Genomic DNA, 20,383 nt, shown 5'->3' on the forward strand with positions numbered 1-20,383 from the left:
GGTGGTAGTCACTGGTCTAAAAAGGAGCTAAAGCAGTCCTTCACTCACTCACTCACTCTCACACACACACACACACACACACACAGACACACACTCGTTCTTGGCAAGCTTCTCAGCTTGGAGTGTAAATCCAGACTAATTTGTGTTGATAAAAGAGACAGACTCTAAGCCTGCATTATTTACTCCTTAGGAAGGGATGGCTCTGTTCTCAGCTACCTCACCTTCCCTAAAGCCTGGCTGAATGGCACGTCTGTGACTGAGCTAACACACCGGACGTGCACACGAATCAAAACGGATCTATTTAATGCTGATGAATAAATCTTCCTTTCCTTTTTAGCTTTCAAAACACATTTCAGATAACGTGATAAAAAGGGGGTGGCACGGGTTGAGTCGCTACCTCACAGCTCCAGCGTCCCCGTTTCCTGAGCTCGAGTTACAGTCTGTCTGTTACTATCTTTGCATATTCTCACATGGGTTTCCTCTGGGTTCACTGGTTTCTTCCAGCTGTCCAAAAACATGCCCATAAATGAGTGCTCTGGGTGTTGCAGGGATAGGCTCCAGGATCCACCGAGACACTGATCAGGATGAAGTGGTTATTAAAGATGAATGAATGATTAAATAATAAAGCATGCCTCCACCGCCAACACGTCTAGTCCTTCTTCTTACTAATTCATATTCCTGGAATACCCACAAAATATACTTTAAACAGGAAAGAAGCTATTGAAGAAAAGATATTTCAGTCATTTGACCTTGCTCTGACCTTGCTTTTTGGATCTGCTGTTTACAGTGATAATGGCATATAAATCCTACAACCATTCAACCACCATTCTAGTGTAGATTATCACGCTAATGAGAATCTCAGACAGATGGATGGAGGGACCACCTGATCCACCCAGTGGTGGAGCTATTCTGAATCCAGTTCCAATTTTTTCCATTTGTTACAGGATCGATATCCAAGACACTATTTTTTACTGGTGTTGCCTCAATACTGATCCTGGGTATCATATCAGAACCATGTCTAGTGTTTAGATATGACAGGTTTATTTCAGAACTGAAAACAAAACAATAAATCAGTTTGACCTCTCAATTTGGACAACATCTGAAATAAACCAGATGTTTTACTAAATGTAAAAAGCAATCTAACTGTTATTAAAACCTGTTCGACTTTATCAAACCCAGCTCTGCACCACATTCCCTTTGACCTTCTAGCATGGCTACCATCCCTCAAGATACAAGGAAGGCAACCATCAAGATGTACCCAAATGGTGGAATGAACTTCTCCTCTCTGTCCAAACAGCTGAGTCACTGCCCATCTACAAATCTTCACCAAGCACTGAAATAAGCTTTTTTTTTTTTTGAAAGTTAAAACATAACTTGTAATATTTATTTTTGTTGCTGTACTAACTCATTGTGCTAACACCTAACTAACAGGATTTTAGTGTAATAGTATTCTTAGACCTTCAGTTCTTAGTTTTTGATGGAGAGTACAAAGCATGTCTATAAGTTGCTCTGGACAAAGGCATCTGCCAAATTCTACAAATGTAAATGTATAAATAAATAAACAAACAAACAAACAAACCCACAGTATGTACAGTAATACGGAGGTCCTAAACCACAGGTTGTAAAAAATGTGCTATGTTGCAGAATCACAATACAATTAGGGCTTGCTGATATGATGATAAATGATTGATATTGTGACAAATATGTCACAATATGCTTTTCTAAGATATTGTGGATATCACTGTAACTTCTTCTTCTTCTTCCTATTATTATTATTATTATTATTATTATTATTATTATTATTATTTTAAGTAGCAGTTAAAATGAAGCAGCTGATGGTAAAATTTTGTACATTCAATCTTTTATTTTTTAAACTTAACATTTCCAGAATTTATTTTTTCTCCTTTATCAGAGTATCATTTTTATTTTTTTAGATTAATAATAATAATAATAATAATAAATATTTTAATGTTTGGTCAAAGGAGAATGGCCAGATTGGTTCGAGCTCCGAGGAAGGATATAGTAACTCATATAATCATGCTTTACAACCATGGTGAGCAGAAAAGCAGCTCAGCATGCACAAAACATCGAACCTTGTGGTGGATGGGCTACAACAGCAGAAGACCACACTGGGGTCCGATCCTGCCAGCCAAGAACAAGAATCTGAGGTTATCATGGGCACAGGCTCATCAAAACTGGACATTTTCTGATGACTGGTGGTCGGTTTTTGGCTGCTCTCTGGATGGTTTTGAGGCGGTGCTGGAAAAGAGGAAAATCAACAAACTCACAGCATCCCCTCCATGACCTACTGGAAGACAAGAAGTAGAAAGAGTAGAAAGGAGTGGTACAGGCGGTCGTTTGCACCAACAGAGATCACATTGTGCAACACCTCGTCACTGTGCTGGGACACTATTTTGCATGAGCCAGTCTAAGGATAAGCTCACTGGACAATAGTTAAACTTTACCACCATCCACTATTCATATCCATATGCATTGCCACTACTTCTATTCATTTTTCCCTTTTCTTTCCTGTTCTCATGTTCACTCTGTACAATACTGTATATATATATATATATATATATATATATATATATATATATATATATATATATATATGTGTGTGGTTATATATATATGTGTATATATATTCTTATTTTATTTCATTTCAGGTGAATTTCCCTCTGGGATGAATAAAGTGATCTATCTATCTATCTATCACTTGAAGATTAGAAAAAAATCAGCTGGTCTTCTTCATCTGTCCAGTTTGGATGAGTCTGTGCCCAAGATAGCCTCACATTTATGTTCTTGGCTGACAGGAGTGGAACCTGACGTGGTCTTCTGCTGTTGTAGGCCATCCACCCCACCATTTGATGTGTTGTGCCTTCTGAGATACTTTTCTGCTCACCACAGTAGAGTGTTTACTTGAGTTATTATGTACTTCCTCTCAAACCAGTCTGGTCATTCTCCTCTGATCTCTCTCATCAACACAGTGTTTCAGCCTGCAAACCCTCCGCACACAGGACGTTTTTTTTTTTGTTTTTCACACCATTCTGTGAAACTCTAGAGAATGTGGTGTGTGAAAATCCCAGGACATCAGCAGTTTCTGAAAAGACTCTGAGTATGGTGATTTGATATTTTTGTCATACCGCCCATCACTAGATATAATAACTTGAAATAACATGTTATTAAGTCAAAATGAGATGTTAAGGTTAAATCAAATGCTAAAGTAATGAGTTAAATAAATAATGTCAAATTAACAAGATAGTAAGTTAAAATAATGGCATGTTATCTTGAAGTCAAAATAATGAGATCATCATTATTTACAAGTCCAGGGCTTCTGTAATCTAATGACAGACTGGACACTAAAATAATGTGAAAGTAAGCAGGACACAAAAAAGAAATGCATAGAAAGAGAAGCACAATAAATGACTGGGCCTTATGCACTGTGGGTCTTATGCTAAAAAAAGAAATGGGTCTAAAATCAGATGTAAAAGAAAAAGTATAAGTGTAGAAGAGACAAGAACTGGTCTGAAGAGGCCAGTGAAACAGAGACAGAGGAGGTCATAAATATAAAGTGGTGCCAATCCATGTAGCGCTTTACAAACTGGTAATAAACCGTCAGATCAATTCTTTATTTAACAGGGACGCCAGTAAAGGCAGGCCAAGTATAGGAGAGATATCATCTCCTGTTTTTCTAGTGCTAGAAGTCTTAACAGCTACATTTTAAACTAACAGCAGGTTAGACAGCAATGACTGACAGAGAACCACAATTACGAGAAATTGTGCTGTAGGGGTGTTATGGTTTGAACAATTCACAGTATGATAACCTGGTCTAAAAATGTCATTTAAAAGCACATAAGCTGGTGGTGAAAATGAAAAGAAAAAAAAAATTATTCTGAAATCTTTGCACATTTAAGCAAGAGTAAATGAATATATATATTCATTCAGCCAAATCACACTGATTCAGTATCATCGCACAAACGCGATGTTGCTTTTGTACAACAGTTCTATAAACAAAAAATTTATATCGACTAAGTGATATTTCGGACACAGTACGTACAAATATTGTAATGTTCTGTTTATTTTCACTCCACTCACAGAAATAGATCCCAAAGAAGCCACAATCGTCAATGTAATGTGTTAACGGATTACGCAAACCAAAGGGTTTTCAGTGCAGTCCACACCCCCTGCACAGAGAAACAGAGCTTGCTGTAGTGTGACACACAACATCTAGCATATGTGCCCTGAAGAAAGAAAGGCTAATTTATTATGTTTCGGTCGTAGTTAGATGTTATGAATTCCCCTTTCACTGCTCATATTGTTTGTTTCAAGTTCATGTCACGTACTTTGGTTTGGTTTGCTTTGTTCTGATTCTAGTCGTGTCTCTACCCCTGTCCTTTCACTGATTTACTTTCTGATTGTGTCCACGTGTTCTCTGTTTAATTCTTGACAAATATGCCTATTTATACCCAGTTGTGTCTTTGTCTCATTCACTGTGAGCCTTAGTTCGTGTTCCCCTCTCGTCCCGTTTTCTGACTCATACATTTTCTTATATTTGTAGCATAGTTAATCCTGGTTTGTTGCTGTCTGACTGTGTTCTGACCTCTGGATTTTGATGCTGATCACTGGATTCACCCTAATAAATCACACACTGAGTATACGCACTTGTGTCCTGCCTATAACCACACTTTACATTACTTTAAATCATAAAAAAGGTATAATAAACTGTAATAATGATTGGTCATGAGCAGATATAGCTTATTAATGGTTAAAATTGTTATAAGCATATAAAAAGAGAATAAAATTGGGCTTATAACTGACCCTTGAGGTACGCCATAGAAAATGGGTGCCAAAAAAGCAGTTACAAAAGGTACAGTTACAAATCTTACCTTTTAGACAATATTATGAAGACCAAGCTTGTGGAGACAATGCGATGCTCCCTGTAATCAAGGATAGAGTGATTAACTCTGAAAACAGCATCATCAATGGAGAGCGGCACGTCGTTGAACACTTGAAAGAGCTGTTTCTTTTTTGTGTTACATTGAAACTTGACTGAAATTTCTCATGAATGTTAATTTCATTTAAAAAGAAAAATATATATTTTTCCAGGATTTAAAAAATTGCAATTTGGAGACGGGCCAAAGTTTTTAAGAGCTGTTGGTTATAGGTTAAATTATTATGCTTTGTGGAAGTTACCTCACCGACTTAAACAGCTCCCAGCAGGACCAATGATTTAAAAAGCGTTGCAGTTTTCATGCACTTTTTTATGCATTGGGATAAGGCTTCATTAGCCTGGCTGTGATTCATTAGCATTAGCATGGGAGATGATGTACATGCTAGAGGACAATGTGTAATTTATTCCCTAGGCCTACTTTCCCATTCTGGTAGGGAAGACCTGCACTGCTTCATATGGACCTTCAGCCCACTCTCATCTTCAGTTTGAGAGTGAAGAGTACCAACAATTTCACCTAGAAAGTACGATAGGGGCTTGGTAAAGGTGAGAAGGACATTGTGAGACTTAATTCCAGTTCATCACAGGTTCTGAGACGATGACAAATTTTCTGTGGCTGTCCATGTAATTAGCCGTTTCTGTTTGATGAGCTCAAACAATTCCATCAAGGATTTGTTGAATCAGTAGAGGGAGAAAGGATATACGGTTTGACTCTTGATTATAAGAATAATTCTCTGTTTGGTCTGTGTGTAACTCTTATGAGGGAATAATCTCTCAGGTAAAAGGGACTTAAGGTGAGAGAGAATCGATTGTTCCCTTCGACACTGTATTTTAACAGCCTAATACAATTTGCTCTTGAAACTTTGAGGGGAAAAAATAAAGATTTTTTTTCCTGAACTCCTGGTGTCAGATCTTGCATATCTCTTTTCCTTTGAGTAAACATTTGGGCATAATTCGGAGTGTACATGCTAAATTTCTGCTTTTCTCTATACTGCTATCACCTCACTGAAGAGGAGACAAACACTTGCCACACACACACACACACACACACACAGCTTCCAAATTGTTATTCTGAGGCTGATTTGAGCAAAAAGCCAAGCATGAGTCACTGCCACCATCCATACTGATTCTTCAATTAGAGAGCGACATACAGGCTGAATGCATTTCCGTACAGAGCCAAGGAGATTTAGCCTTACGTTTCATACTTTCATAATGACAGCGCTTTGTGACATCTCCAAAGATCTGACACGCTGTTGAATGACCCTAATTAGCCTCCACACAGTATGTTACCTTGAATACTTCCTAAAGCACATGGTAACCACTCAACCATGTTCCAACATCAAATTAACATGAACCAGTCTTTTAATGTGCATTCTACAATATGCATGAAATAGACTTACATGCAATGTCTGCCTTTAAAACTGACAACAGTCTTCTGTATTCTGCAGATTTATGATGATTGTTTGTATTAGGGATGCACTGAAACCATTACTGCTATTGGTCTGATGCCATGCTAATTTACTTCTACTCCATTACCACATGATACTATGTGATGTTATCCTAGTGTATGTTGTTGTGCTAATGAACAGACGACACAAATTGAACTGACAACATTGTGGACATATTGCACAATGCCAATCAAAGCAAACTTTGCTCTGCGAAAATATCAAGACTACAGCATTCTCCTACAATACAAGTAACCTGCTAAAACATCTTACGATGTTTAACAGTACCGTTAATAGAGAGTGTGAGGGAGAACAACCTGAGAGCACAGAACAGTGTCAGCGAGCGTAGTCATTTAAAATAAGCTCAAGCTACTGTGAATTGCTCACACACAAAGGTAAGTGTTTAACAGTGAAGCAAGTGGGCAGAGAAAATGTTGCTTGTGAGAGCAGTTCAGTTCAGCGAGCACTGGGCACGGATGACACATGCACACTTCCAGGGTCTACACTTTGTTCACGAAGCAAGGTGAAATTCACCTTGGCAAAAAAAAGAAATGTCTACAGATAATACTGTTGTTCTTGATGGTCAGCCACTATTTGACAACAAGGGATTCTGATGCAATGTCGGCAGTGAAATATACTTTACTTACAGCTGCACGGAAGCGATTTTCCAAAGCGCTTTTTTCTCCACGGCAACCATACTCAATCCAGGGTAACTAACGTAGTTAGCTAGTGCATTTCTTTTAGCTAACATTATAAATGTTGAACCTTTTAGACTAAGTGTGTGAACATGCAAGTGTGCGCTTTTCCTGATTACTATGGAGGCTAAACTGGGGAAAAATAAACATAGCTAAAGAGCATGTTTTGTGCCGTCCCTGCTCAATTAATACTACGTAGGTTGCTCAGTTCGCTAGCAGTATCAGTATCTAAAAAACATGTACACATACTCAATCTGTTAAAAAAAAGAAAATCAATGCATCTCTAGTTTGTGTTATAAATTCTGGTCTATCACTGGCCCATTAAAATGAATGTGAGATCCCAAAGCAGCATATAACTCATAAACTCTAAAAGCATCAGATACTATAGGCTGGACATAGCTCGCAAGCACACTTGGAAAGAAATGCATTCGAAATTTTGTATTTAACCATGCATCTAAGTCATGAATAAGTCACCATAATGATGTTTTAGAGAGTTTCAACTGTAGACCTAGCCACAGGCAGAAGGCAGCTCTTCACTACAAGACTGTTTCATCATTCCAAAAACAGCCTGGACACCCACATGATCTCTGCTCAGCAGTCAAGCTGGCACTCCAGCTAAGCGAAGAAGAAAGATAAGGAAAACACTCAACCAAATCATTAATTATGATTAAGAAACTCCTAAATCTGTAGAGTCCCTTCAGGACCAAACAGTTAACCTTCATTGTACTTCATGGAAATTGTCAATGTGTATTCCTACTTCTAGCCAGGCTTACCTTCACTGCAGTACTTTCCCTTGTAGCCGGTGTTGGTGCAGTCACACAGGATATCGTTCTGGTAGACGGAGCAGTGTCCTCCATTGCTACAGGGGTTCTGTTTGGTGCAAAGGTACTCCAGGTCAATCTTCACACCTTGGCTGTCCAGAAGGACAGGAGCAGTTTCTCCTAGTTTTAGGTTGGCGATCAGGCCCCGGAATGGAGGCTCGTACTTGACGGTGCTGGAGGTAAGAGCGGAAAGGCGTACGTCGGGAGGAATTCCACCCACAAAAAGGTCACTTGCCACCACCATCTCCTTACGCTTGGATTTGACCTCGGCCACCTTTGCCTCACTGTCCACCGTTAGCATGGTGTGGCGGTAGTTCCGTGCCAGCTGCACCCGGTGCCAGCGCTGGTCACTGACACGTGTCTCCATGTGGAGCGTAGCGGGCTCACCGCAGTGCAGGGCGAAACGCAGCAGCAGGCGACCGTCACTGATCAGCAGTTCCAGGAAGTCACAGTTGCCACCGTCGTCCAGGTAAAGAAGCACGGATTCACTCACATTGGTCTTCATTGCAAAGCTCAGTTCACCCGTAGCGCCAGCCTCCCAACGCCCATAACGCGCCCACTGGCCTGGAAGGCCGTCAAATTCCAGTGCCAGTGACGAAGCCGCCAGCAGCAACAGCAGCGCTGAGATCCTCAGCCGCCTCCCACTACACCTCCACTTCCTTGCCATCATCATTCAAGCACACTCCTAATCCTTTTTCTAATGTTCCGTTTCTCCACAGCAGAGGAGAAATTTATTCCCAGCGTGGCGTGTTAATGTATTTGGCCTTTTCGAAAATAGCACTGTGCAAATAGATGGCCCCAGATTCTAAAACTCCCTAGTATCTAAAGGTTTCTTTTGACTTGATTCTCCATCCTGATTTTTCTCTGAGTATTTCCATGGAAGGATACATTTAAGAAAAGTCCTCCAAAATCCAAGACTGACTCAAAATGTTACTTGATTCCACATGTTAAATTGGCAACACCACAGATTTAGGTGAATAATGAATTAATTTTTGGGTTTCATTCGCTGTTGGTTTGTTTGCGGGTGGTAATGCAGTTGGAACACATGACTTTCATTCACTCTGTTTCATTCTACTGTTCCTTCCAGAGACGGGTTGCCAATGTTCCACTGATCAAAGACACACCACAGCGGGGATAGATGCCATTCCCACAATCCTCTGTTGCCCAGGCCTGTAAAAAAGCAAGCAAATAAGATGTTAAATCCCCATTAGTATCTATGAATAAACACTGAAAGCCAGCAAAGAATACATAAAAACCACAGTAATAATAGATCAAAAAATATTATTTGTATTCCTGACACGAGTCCTTTCATTAGCTATATTATATGTTTGATCAAATGGATAGCAAAATATCTATTCCAGTCCATACTATTATAGGAAAAGAAGAAGAAGAAATCAATGTTTAATACTATGTTTCACATAGCAGTGCAACTGTTCACAGTAGGGATGCACAGTAGGGAACTGTGCTTATTTACTCATTCCCATATTAATACAAAATGCATACAAAATGCTCACGTGATACTATTGTACATTGTCACACCTATAAACAGACGACACAAAATGACAGCGATCCAGATGCAAAGCAGACTGCAAACTGTTCTCCGTAGGAGGAACTATGGCATCTTCTTCAACACAAGTACCCTGATAAAGAATCGTATAGTGTTTAAACAGTGTCTACCTGATCGGTATCAAAAAGAGTGCAAAGTTAGTGCAAAGGAAAAAAATGAGCAGAAGGTGCCATGAATCGTGCACACACAAAAGAAACTGTTATGCATGAGAGCAGTTCAGTTGAGCGAGCACTGAGATACACACACCTCCATGGTCTACACTTTACTCAAGAGTCAAGGTGCAGTTTATTTCTCAACCATTTCGACTTGCTAAATTTACAGAGAATGAACCTAGTAGCAAGTGTATGAACATGCTCATGTGTATGAACATGTGTATGAACATGCCCATGTGCACTTTTCATGGCCAATATGTAAACCAGGGAAACATAAAGAGAGCTAAATAACATCTCCCCTGGTACCTCTGATTGTACTCATACTCAGTCTGAAAAAAATAGTATCAATGCAGTCCTAGTTCACAGTGTAGATCATGAGTATTGCATCAAATTAGAGATGAATATTCATCATCCACTCCATGCTGAGTCTTTTAAACATGTACATCAACAACAATTTTTTGACAAGGCACTGGAAACTCGGTCAGGCACAAGGCACTGGAAACATGGTGAAACAGTGCCAGATCATGGCATCTTGCTTTGGGTTAAGAAGAATCCTTGATGCTCAGAAAGTGAAAAGCCTTCAGACCCATCCCGGGTCTCATCAGCTTCAAGAAGAATTAGAGTCTGTACAATGCACTCAGCCTCACACACCCCGAGAAATTAACTCCATCACACTAAATGTGAGCCTAATTTCTCATTTGCTTCAAATTAATTACCGCGATCATGCACAATACATCTCTAAAGACCTCAAAAGTGATAACAGCAGCTTTCTGTCTGTTTACTGTGGTGTCTTCTCCTCGGTGGGCAACTTTCCAACAAACACTGTTAAAAAAATTGCACTAGAGATCTAGAGCTTTCTCAGTCTAGAAAATCAGGGAAACAATGAAACAGACATGATGTATCTATGGAAAGTAATCCCTGTGGAAAGATCTGCATTTTGTGCAGGAGCCACAGGATTTAGTAACTATTAATGTCTTTCATGCTGCCTGCAGAGTGTTCATCAGCTGTTCTGCACAAAAGAAAGGGGGTGGGAGGGGAAATGAGACACTTCCAGAATAATTGGAATGAAAAGTAGTTCAATTTAGATCAGATTGCCTCCTATGACAGTCAGTCCTTTGCCAATTCAAATATATCATCCATGTAATTTCTTTTTTAACACAGGAGATGAGCAGTGGATTACGTTTTCCTGGGGACCATGAACACTCGATACAAAGCTTTCAAAAAAGGCATGTTGTATTCACACGCAAAGCATCATGTGAACCTTGAGTTATGCTTAGTGTTTCCTTCATACCTCATATAACACCAGCCAATGTCAGCATGCTTTCACTCGGCGTATTTCTCATTTGGAGCTGAAGAGATATGGCCTTGTTAAACATAATGTACATTTTAATTACAGCTATGTTAGGATTCCAAATAGAGACAAATCCCATCCTCGCACCTTCTCTCGCTTGCTCTCTCCTTCTGCTCAGTCTTTGTCATTAAGGTCATTATCTGCCCTTGAGCATGATGCATCACTTCATCATGGAGCATAATGATGAGCAGAGCCAGGGAGCCAGACCTAACAAACCATTCAGCATGTTTCTGTGTAGTCATAGCGGCGCAAGTCATCTGTATTGCACTGTTGCCAGGGCTATAATAATATATAACCACATAAAGGACAGCATCTTTCAACATAATTATCTAATGCATCTGAAGAGTATGTGATTACTATGGTCAAGAATTTCAGTGTGTTTCAATGTGCAGAGAAAACAAACCAAAAACCTGCCTACTCAAAAAATCACTTAAAATGGATGCCTAAGGGTTGGTTGGACTTATGGCTGGGTGATATGATGATATAATATCGATATTATGATAAATGTATATTATGGATATCATGATATCTTTTTAATCCAGTTTTACATTTTTTAAATAATTGCAAACTGACTAGAAGCTGTTGATTTGATGTTAAAAATTATACTTTGTACAATTGTTAAAATGTTACAATTTCTTAAAATGTGGAATCAGTGGAAATGTTTTCCTGTTTTAAATCAATTCCTTTAAAAAAACGTATATTTATTTTTTATTTTATTTTTTTTATAAATAAAAATATTAGTTAAAAAAAAATACAAAAATATAACGGTATTTTTTAAAATATACAAAGATAAATACTTTACAAATAAATTCAGGAAAGAGAAAATGGCAAATTGCAATTCAATTAAAAACACATTTAACAACCCACAAAGCCCCTGTCCAACCTCAAGCCCCCCACCCCAAATTTCAACTTGGAGATCAATTAAGTCAATCCATCCATCCATCCATCCAACCAATCTACTCACAAAACCTACTTAGTCCACCCTCAACCTACCCACTGAGCCCACCGACCACCACTTATAAAGAGAAAAGAGTAAAGAGAGGGGGAAGAATCAATCAATCAAACAAACAAACAATTATTTATTTATTTATTTTTATTGACATTAAATAAAGCATCTTTTTTTTCTTAAATGCAACATTACTGTTTTGCTGGCAGTTTGCTATACTGTATACTGCAGTACATACTGTGTATGAGAGAAATGTCTTTGAGAATCATGATATGATATTTTTGTCATATTGCCCACCCCTAGTTGACTTCCAACAATAAACGTTTAAACTGACGGATAGACTAAAGATTGCAATTATGCCCAAGTCTCACCCTTTCTTGAGTGGATAATCTCACCCGGTTACTGTAGACCCTAAGAAATGCTACTGTAATCATAAACACTATGATACTCATACTGAATATGCTTTACTGTTTTGAATTCATAGTATCCAGTAAGGATTTATAATCTCACTATCCAAAAGATGATGGGTTTGAGTCTCATTTGAGTCCCATATGAGTCTGGTTCCTCTAAAAGTTTCTTCCTCGTGTGGTTTTTCCTTGCCACTGTCACCTCTGGCTTGCTCATTAGGGATCTAAATAGAAATTTCTGTAAATCTGTTCTTTGACAATGTCTGTTGTTAAAAGTGCTATACAAACAAAATTGAATTGAATTGAAAACAAGTTACTCACATAAGCAGTTATCGATTGAGTTTCTCAGTATATTGAAATCATTGTCCATGGTACTCAAACATACACTACAGATAAATGCAGTAGATTAAAAAAAAAACCTGCAGTCCCTTTGAGGTCCTGATCACAACTCTCTTCCAAAATCAATATTTCGGTATATCAGAGATGCCAAATTTGCAGTAAGAAAGCAGCATGGAAGCAAAGCACGGGGATGCACTGAGATAGAAATGCTTCCACAGCAGGCATGTAAAATTAGGACCTTTGCAAACAGACACCTCTTGAAGAGGTACAAGGGGTTCCTTTTATCTAGTTTATACTTAAAGATCACACATGGATTAGTCGATTTATTTTCAATTAACAATTGCAGGGCTGCTTGACATTCCTTCCTCTCTCTGTTCATTTTAATTAGATGAATCAAATCTGCATGATTAAAAAACAAAGGGTTCCTCAGCCACCCACATGCCACAAATGACAGTTCCAGAGAAATGTCTCCTCACTAAGTGTTCTCCAAGCAGGCTCGAAGTGTGAACAGCAGATGTATGCAGCATCGTGCTATACAGTGAGGGAAACTGACATTAAGTGAAGTATCTGTGCTCTGGCAAAAAAGGTAAGTGGCCATTCAGCACCATGACCAAAGAGAGAAACACAGCCAGCTTCACCACTGATATCCTCCAGTCACCCAGTTTTGGATGCGAGATCAGTAACGCAGCTTGAGATGCAGCTGAAATCCCATTTAACCATAAAGAGGTCAGTGAGAGCAAGCTCAAAGCAGACTGTCCCAGATGATTTGGCTAACCCGACCTGTGTGTCATGATGGACGAGTTCAAAGACAAAGAGTTCAGACTGGAGTGCAAACTCTTTGACTTGGCTACGGCTGTGTGACCCAGACTAGACCTTTCCTTCTTCTTTCTTTATAGCCCACCTGCCCCCTTTTGCCAGAAGCTCTCACAATACATACCTTGCGGCAGCGACTCTAAGCGCTAAGGTTAGAAAGCCACTAAGTAATTCCGTATTCGTAGATTTTCATCCAAAAATAATCTTGTTGAATATGCAGGCCATTTGTTTGTAGTAACTGCATGGAAAACTGACATTGTATTTTGGCATTATGTTTTTAGGGGCAGTACAGCAGAGCAGGTAGTCCCCGGAGTTCAGGAGATGGCAAGTTCAAATCCAGACAATGCCGGGAGTCAAGAGAGCAAAATTGGCTGTGCTCTCTAGGTGAGAGGGATGGTATTATGCTCTCTCCCCTGTCAATCACAGCAACACTAGCCAACTGTTGGCACCTGTGAGCTCAGGTATGTGAAAGAGAGCAGATAGTACTTTCCTCTGAGTGTGTTACACTGCCCTGTGCATGAGTAGAAGTCTGTAAAGATGCAGAGGTTGGCAAACTAGGGAGAAAATGGGGGAAACAAATGAACAGTTTCTGACAACAAAATAAAAATTCACCCTTGTACTTAAAATTAATGATGAAGTGTAATGAGGTTAACAAATTTTAGCAAACTTACAAACAAACTTATTAGCTGATTATGGTAGGGAAACAAATAAAACAATGTAGTTTTGACATGTTTCATATCACATGCCTAATTCAAGAGATATTCATTTAAGTGTTAGAATGAAAGGAAAGTTAGGAAAAGATCTTTAATATAACATATTCATTCATCTCCACTACGCGGAGCCTATCCCAGGAACACTGGGTGCAAAATGGGAATACACCCAGGCACCATCCACATACATTCACACACTCATTTAGACAGTGACCTGACCTAGACTAGCACAGTTTTGGAAGGTAGGAGGAATCCGGAGAATGTGGAGAAAATCCGCATGCACATACTGTATGGAGAACTTGTGAAACAGTAACCTGAGCTCAGAATCCAGGAATAGAAATATCAAACACAAGAGCAAAGCCTTTACTGTATGCCAGCTCACTGTTTTGGCCTGTAGGCCAACAGCAACAGCATGCGTTCTAGTGTCAGGAAAATTCTTTGTTAAACTTTGTTAAAGCTATAACTGCCAGAACTGATAATGTCACTGGATTAATACTTTATGATTAATATTAATATTATATTAATATTACTGTATGAGATTGCAGTGACAATGCAAATTTCTATCTGTCAGTACATATATTTGCACATTATATTTACTAAACCAGTGAATAAAACATAAATGAAGACTCCACATGTCAGAAACGATGTAAAATGGTCTCCCTGGTGTAAAACAGACTTAATCTGCAAACCAGATGTACCTGATTTGTGTCTGTTGTTATTTAAGACTGTAAAGGAGTTGTAATACACATGACTGGAAATGCATTATATCTCTTCTTTCGGGCGATTCATATCTGACCTCCCGACTGCATGAGATTTTAGTCCTGTTGCACACCTTTAACATGCACACTACAACAGTGCTGCTCCCAGCATCAGTATACTGACAGACATGTTTCCTTTTTTTCATATATGTTTTTTAAGGACTTAGCATGGATGTCAGTGAACACTGTCTCCTCAAGGTATTTGAATACCTATGCACACCCGTAGTGGACACACTTCACTGGGTGAAAAGGCACACATTAAATACTGTAGTCAATCCTTAATGGCCCCAATTTGATATACGGTGCACTGTAAAGAATGTAAAAGCTATATAAATTACATTATATAGGGTAGGGGACATTTCATATTAGATTTTCACTGCTTCTTTATTAATCAATTTATCAAAATATCAGCCTTAAGCACCAAATGGTTCCACAGAGGACATTCCTGACCTGTCTGCACTGATCAGTTTGGCTAAGCTATTGCTGAAGCATTAGCTTAACTTGCTTAATTTGTCATGAATTCCTTCTTTCAGCACAGTGAGTACTGCTTGCCCTTGTGTTGCTCCATGTGCTTTTGTTTATGTTGTGCCTTTGATTTGGTTCTAGTCCTGTCTCCACCCCTGTCCTGTCATTGGTTGTTTGCCTATTGTGTTCATGTGTTCTTTGTTAAGCTTTTGATTATTCTGTCTATTTACACCCTGTTATGTCTTAGTATCTTAACGATGTCTTGCCAACAATATCGTGCAGTTTTGAGTTTTATTTTCTGTTCCAAGTTTATTTCAGTTTTCCAACTCATGTCCATATCATCGTTATTGATTATGGATCATCTTTGTTTGATGTTACCTTCATGTGTACCTACACCTACTACCCCCCCTATGGATAATAACTACAATTCTTAGATTTGGCCAAATGAGTATACACACTTGAATTCTGCCTCATTCACCAGAATCGTACTGTACTAAAAGTGTTAGGTAAAAGAGTAAGTTGAAGCTGAAGAAGCAACATATATGAAAGAAAGAAAAGGGCTTTAAGAAGACAATAATGGATACATTAAAACAGTATTAAAGCAGGAAATTAATGCAATTGCTATTTGGAAATTTTTAAGAACCACCAAACTAAAATTGACCAAACACGTTCAGCTTTTGTTAACAAAATTTGCAATTGTGTTTCATCAACTAATGCTAGACTAATTTTAACAATACCTATTTTTTTTAACAAAAGGTTAACACTAAATTCAAATTACCTTCCAAAATTTACTTATAGTTACTCACTATAATTTAACTGTATAATGATCAAGATAAACATTCGGCATGCTTTTTATTTTTTATTCCCCCAAATCTCCTGTACTACAGTTAACTAGTAGCCTACTATATCCTCCCAAGCAAGCTGGCAGATGAGACATGAAGTTGATCACTGTAACAATGAAACAAAACAGTGGTACATGAAAAGCATAATTTTTTTGTAATTTTTTTTTTTTTGCTTGACATTCTTCTCAACTTCGTCTCAAATCAGCATTTTATGTTTCATTTTATTTCAGGTTTTACTTCCATATCCCATCAGAGACATGATGTAATGGTGTTTTTTTTTTGTGTGTGTGTATAGTCTACATTCTGAATAAGAGATACACTGCAGTGAAGCAGCGTCTATGTATGTATGCACATCATGTGGGCTAGAAAACTTGGAGTCTATCTACAGTGCAAAAATGTCTAGAAGTGAGGCTGTTCATGTTCACATTTGTAGCTTTCTTTTTCCTGTGGTACCCCAGGGTGCACCTCTACTTCCTGCCCTACACCCCCGCTGCCAACATACTGCCGGAATGAGTTGCTGCAGTTTGAGCTAAAGTAGAGTAATACTACTAAATGTCTCAAAAACTTCTTATAACCAAATGCCTATGGTGTTATAATTATAGTGATATCCTTGACTGATACTAAAGCATACAATAGAATTCATTTATAATTATACCACTGCACTGTTGAATGCTCAATTCTGATTGGTCAGAAGTCATTGATTAATTTTCTATAACAGCAGTCTGATTAATGTGCTTATTTTAATACGTTATCATTTCTATAGAAACAACCTGCTGGTCAACCTGAAGGGCCAACACAAAAATGTTTATAAAAATGTTGTCAATTGGAATAACTGACAGATGATTGCAGGGCAGTTTAGACCAACCAGAGGTGCACATGACTTTCACGACAACATTGCCTTTATCTTATTTTTTTGAACGTATGTCAAAACAGAGACAGCTGACAGCCAAATTCAGTCCCAACCACAATTAACCCTAGCTAGCTACCTTAGCTGTGAGCTTTAGCTATCAGACGCTGAAGTGTAAGCAAGGTGAAGCTATGACTATGGAATGCAAAGGAGGAACACAAAAACATGTCTCCATGTTTGAACTGAAGAAATATATATGTGCAACCTAATTGATTAATTTATTAATGTAACTTTAAAATATGCATTATAGTGCTATAAAAGGTTGAATATTATTTTGACAAGTTGATCATTATGTGGTAAAGAAAGTTTTATAAAGGTGCAAATATTCAAATATTATAACGCTCAACTATTTCCGAATTAATAAAACACTGGTATCGTTGGCAAATGGCTGTGGTATAGGAAATAATATAACTCTTCAGGACATGCTGTTATAGCAACATAATTGACATAAACTCTGCATCGTATCAGGCTGCATCACACCACCCTGTCGTTGATTATTTTCCTACATCAGCATACCCTGAAGTCTTCCATTCGTTACTTATGCTATGTTAAACCAGTATGGTGATGCAGTTACAGAAGTACATTACCATGATAAGCTTATAAATTAGGTGTAAAAAACAAGTTTAGATCAATTGCAAGGAACCCATTCCTTCAGAGAGCTGGCCTAAAATAACAGAGGTTTTTAATATGACCTGGAATGAGATGAGAGAATAAGACAGCACATGGAGACAGAAGGAGACAGAGAAAGGCATTATGAAACAAGCCATAGCAGACAGAAATAAAGTTCATAATAAAAAAATCTAAGTAATATTATGAGCTGCATACACAGCTCAAAGGCAGAGTTGATATGAAAATTATAAAATGGACATGGCATGTGTGTGTGTGTGTGTGTGTGTATATATATATATATATATATATATATATATATACTGTATATATATATATATATACATATATATATATATATATATATATATATATATATATATATATATATATATACACATACACACATGCGGCTTCTCCAGGCTTGGCAGCAAGTGAGAATGAATAAATAATATAGATTATTTATTCACAGAACAAGGAGGAGAGGATCGAAAAGAGAGAGGTGTGTTTTTTTTTTTGATTGACATATCGCTATTCTATTTCCAGCAGCAGCTGCGCTGTCCAGTCACTGACAAACTGTCAAGCTTGTAATGACAGGGTAAAGCATATAACCATAAGATCCAATTACCGTATATGCTAAGAATTCCTTTGATGCAGAGGCAGAACATAATTGTAGAATAAACAGATGTAAAGCAGGCAGTGGAAAATATAAAATGGTGCAGTGCTGCTTCTCTCGGCCTGCTGCAGGTACAGAAAGGAACCATACTGTAGGAAGAGAGACAGCACATTTTTTCCCCCAATTCCTTCTCTGGGTGCATGTGTGTGTGGGGGGAGTTTTTCAGCATAATGCAGAGTTGGCAACAAATAAACGCTGAAAATATGTGCTGTGTCATACTGTTATCTGTCATTGGGGAAAGGAGGAAACAGTTTAATCTTGATCGTGTATCTTGTGCTGAATATTCCCCTGGAGGTGTATGGCGTGGGCGGGAGGTGGAGAGGACGAGGCAGGGGAGATGGAGGAGTGTTTTCAGGTTGAGAGGATGAAAAGGTCTCTGGAGACCTGGGTCTGAAATAGTGCTACGTCGAGTGCCAAGAGGGTAGCAGGGTCGAGACGCAGCAGATACTGTACGTGTGATTCCTCAAATCCTGCTGAGCTTTCTCATTTGTTGCCTGTCACTGGCAGAGGCCAAAAATGGAGCCAGGATTAGGCAGCAGACTCGTCAGTGCATAAATAAAGCTAGCTCCGTACCTTCTGGATGGCAGAGATTCATGAAAAGAAAGTGCACCAAAATGCAGGTCCATCTTGTGCAGGAAAATATTTTAGCTGGTGTGGAAAGTGTCAAAACTGTTAGCTGATAAAAAAAAAAAAAATACATACAGTACAGTTATCTGGTACGTGATATGCAGAAATGTGATGTTTTGTGGATATTTGGCCTGACAAACCAAAAGAAAAAATAAACTCTTGATATAGTAAATTATTATTTATATAACTATCTATTAATTTATTGGCGCTGGCTCTGTGTTTTCCATGTTCGGGTGGTTTTTGTGATTTCCTCATGCACATGGGAATGGGTTGTACCTTTAATGTATGCATAGTGTGAAACCAAAACAAATCAGATAGCAAAGTCTCAATTTCGCTCTGATTCGGACTTGGCAAACGGACCAATGGGTGTGAAGTTGCTATTAAATCCAAATATTTAATATTTTAAATTTAAAATTTTATGGCACTTTCAATTGCTTGTGTCACAGAAGAATTAATCTTAGCACACCAGTCACTACAGTTGATTTACATGTTAGGCCCGTACTAGCTTTGTTGGCATTTTAGCAAAGCAAGCTAACTGAACTAACTGTGTACATTAAACAGAGGCACCAACAATCTCTTTTACTTCCTTCCAAGTTTTATTTTTATGTCTCTATACATATTTAATTGGAGGTTGTATATAACAGGATAATGTGAAACCCTTGTTATAAATGATAAATGGCAGCTTAAGCTGTGAGTGGGGAACTGAAGGAACTTCAGACCACATGCACATGGTCGAGCAATCGTTCACGCCAACTGTTTGCATTTGGGCCAAAAACTCAGCCAACTGGAAATTTTAACCTGTAGAAGGTGCACAAGCCATCAGTAATCACGTGTATCAACAAAATGCAGCGGTAATCTTGTGTAAGAATGTATTTATGATTATAATGTGTGTTTTTTTTTGGCTAAAATACCCTTTAAAGAATATTAACTACAGAGTAACTACAGAAACACTTATATGAAAGGTACTTTGTTACAACAAAGGGTTGTGAAATTTTTATGTTAAGAAAAATGCAGGTGTGGTGTTGCTTCACACACATTTTCTTTACTTTTAATTGCCCTGAAACAATCAGCAATTACAATTAGCAGTTTCTAAACAACCAGCCATTGGCCACTTGCATAGCTTTTTTTTTATTATTTTAGCAGCCAATATCAATTGTAGGCCAATATATCTGGGCATCTCCAGCTATAGAGCTATGTGGTTTCCTATAAGCGATTCCTCTCACACTTCTCCGCCAGTGTTTCCTTAAACGGCTGAGAACAAGCCATTCCATGGTAATCAGATCAATATGTGTTCTCAGCACCTCA

General features: G+C 38.3%; 1 protein-coding gene across 14 annotated transcripts in view; it reads right to left on the minus strand.

The window, feature by feature from the left end:
* The window catches only part of nrxn2a (neurexin 2a), a 342,233-nt gene that overhangs the window by 270,104 nt on the left and 51,746 nt on the right, over nucleotides 1-20,383 (minus strand). For all 14 annotated transcript variants that reach the window (XM_034311208.2, XM_026938618.3, XM_053240211.1 and 11 more), the window contains one exon: nucleotides 7,865-9,082. In XM_034311208.2, the coding sequence (XP_034167099.2) occupies nucleotides 7,865-8,585 (721 nt within the window). In that variant the 5' untranslated portion in view covers nucleotides 8,586-9,082. The remainder of the gene's footprint in view (nucleotides 1-7,864; nucleotides 9,083-20,383) is intronic.

Source organism: Pangasianodon hypophthalmus, chromosome 15 (assembly GCF_027358585.1).
Source record: "Pangasianodon hypophthalmus isolate fPanHyp1 chromosome 15, fPanHyp1.pri, whole genome shotgun sequence".
In the NCBI taxonomy this organism is placed as follows: domain Eukaryota; kingdom Metazoa; phylum Chordata; class Actinopteri; order Siluriformes; family Pangasiidae; genus Pangasianodon; species Pangasianodon hypophthalmus.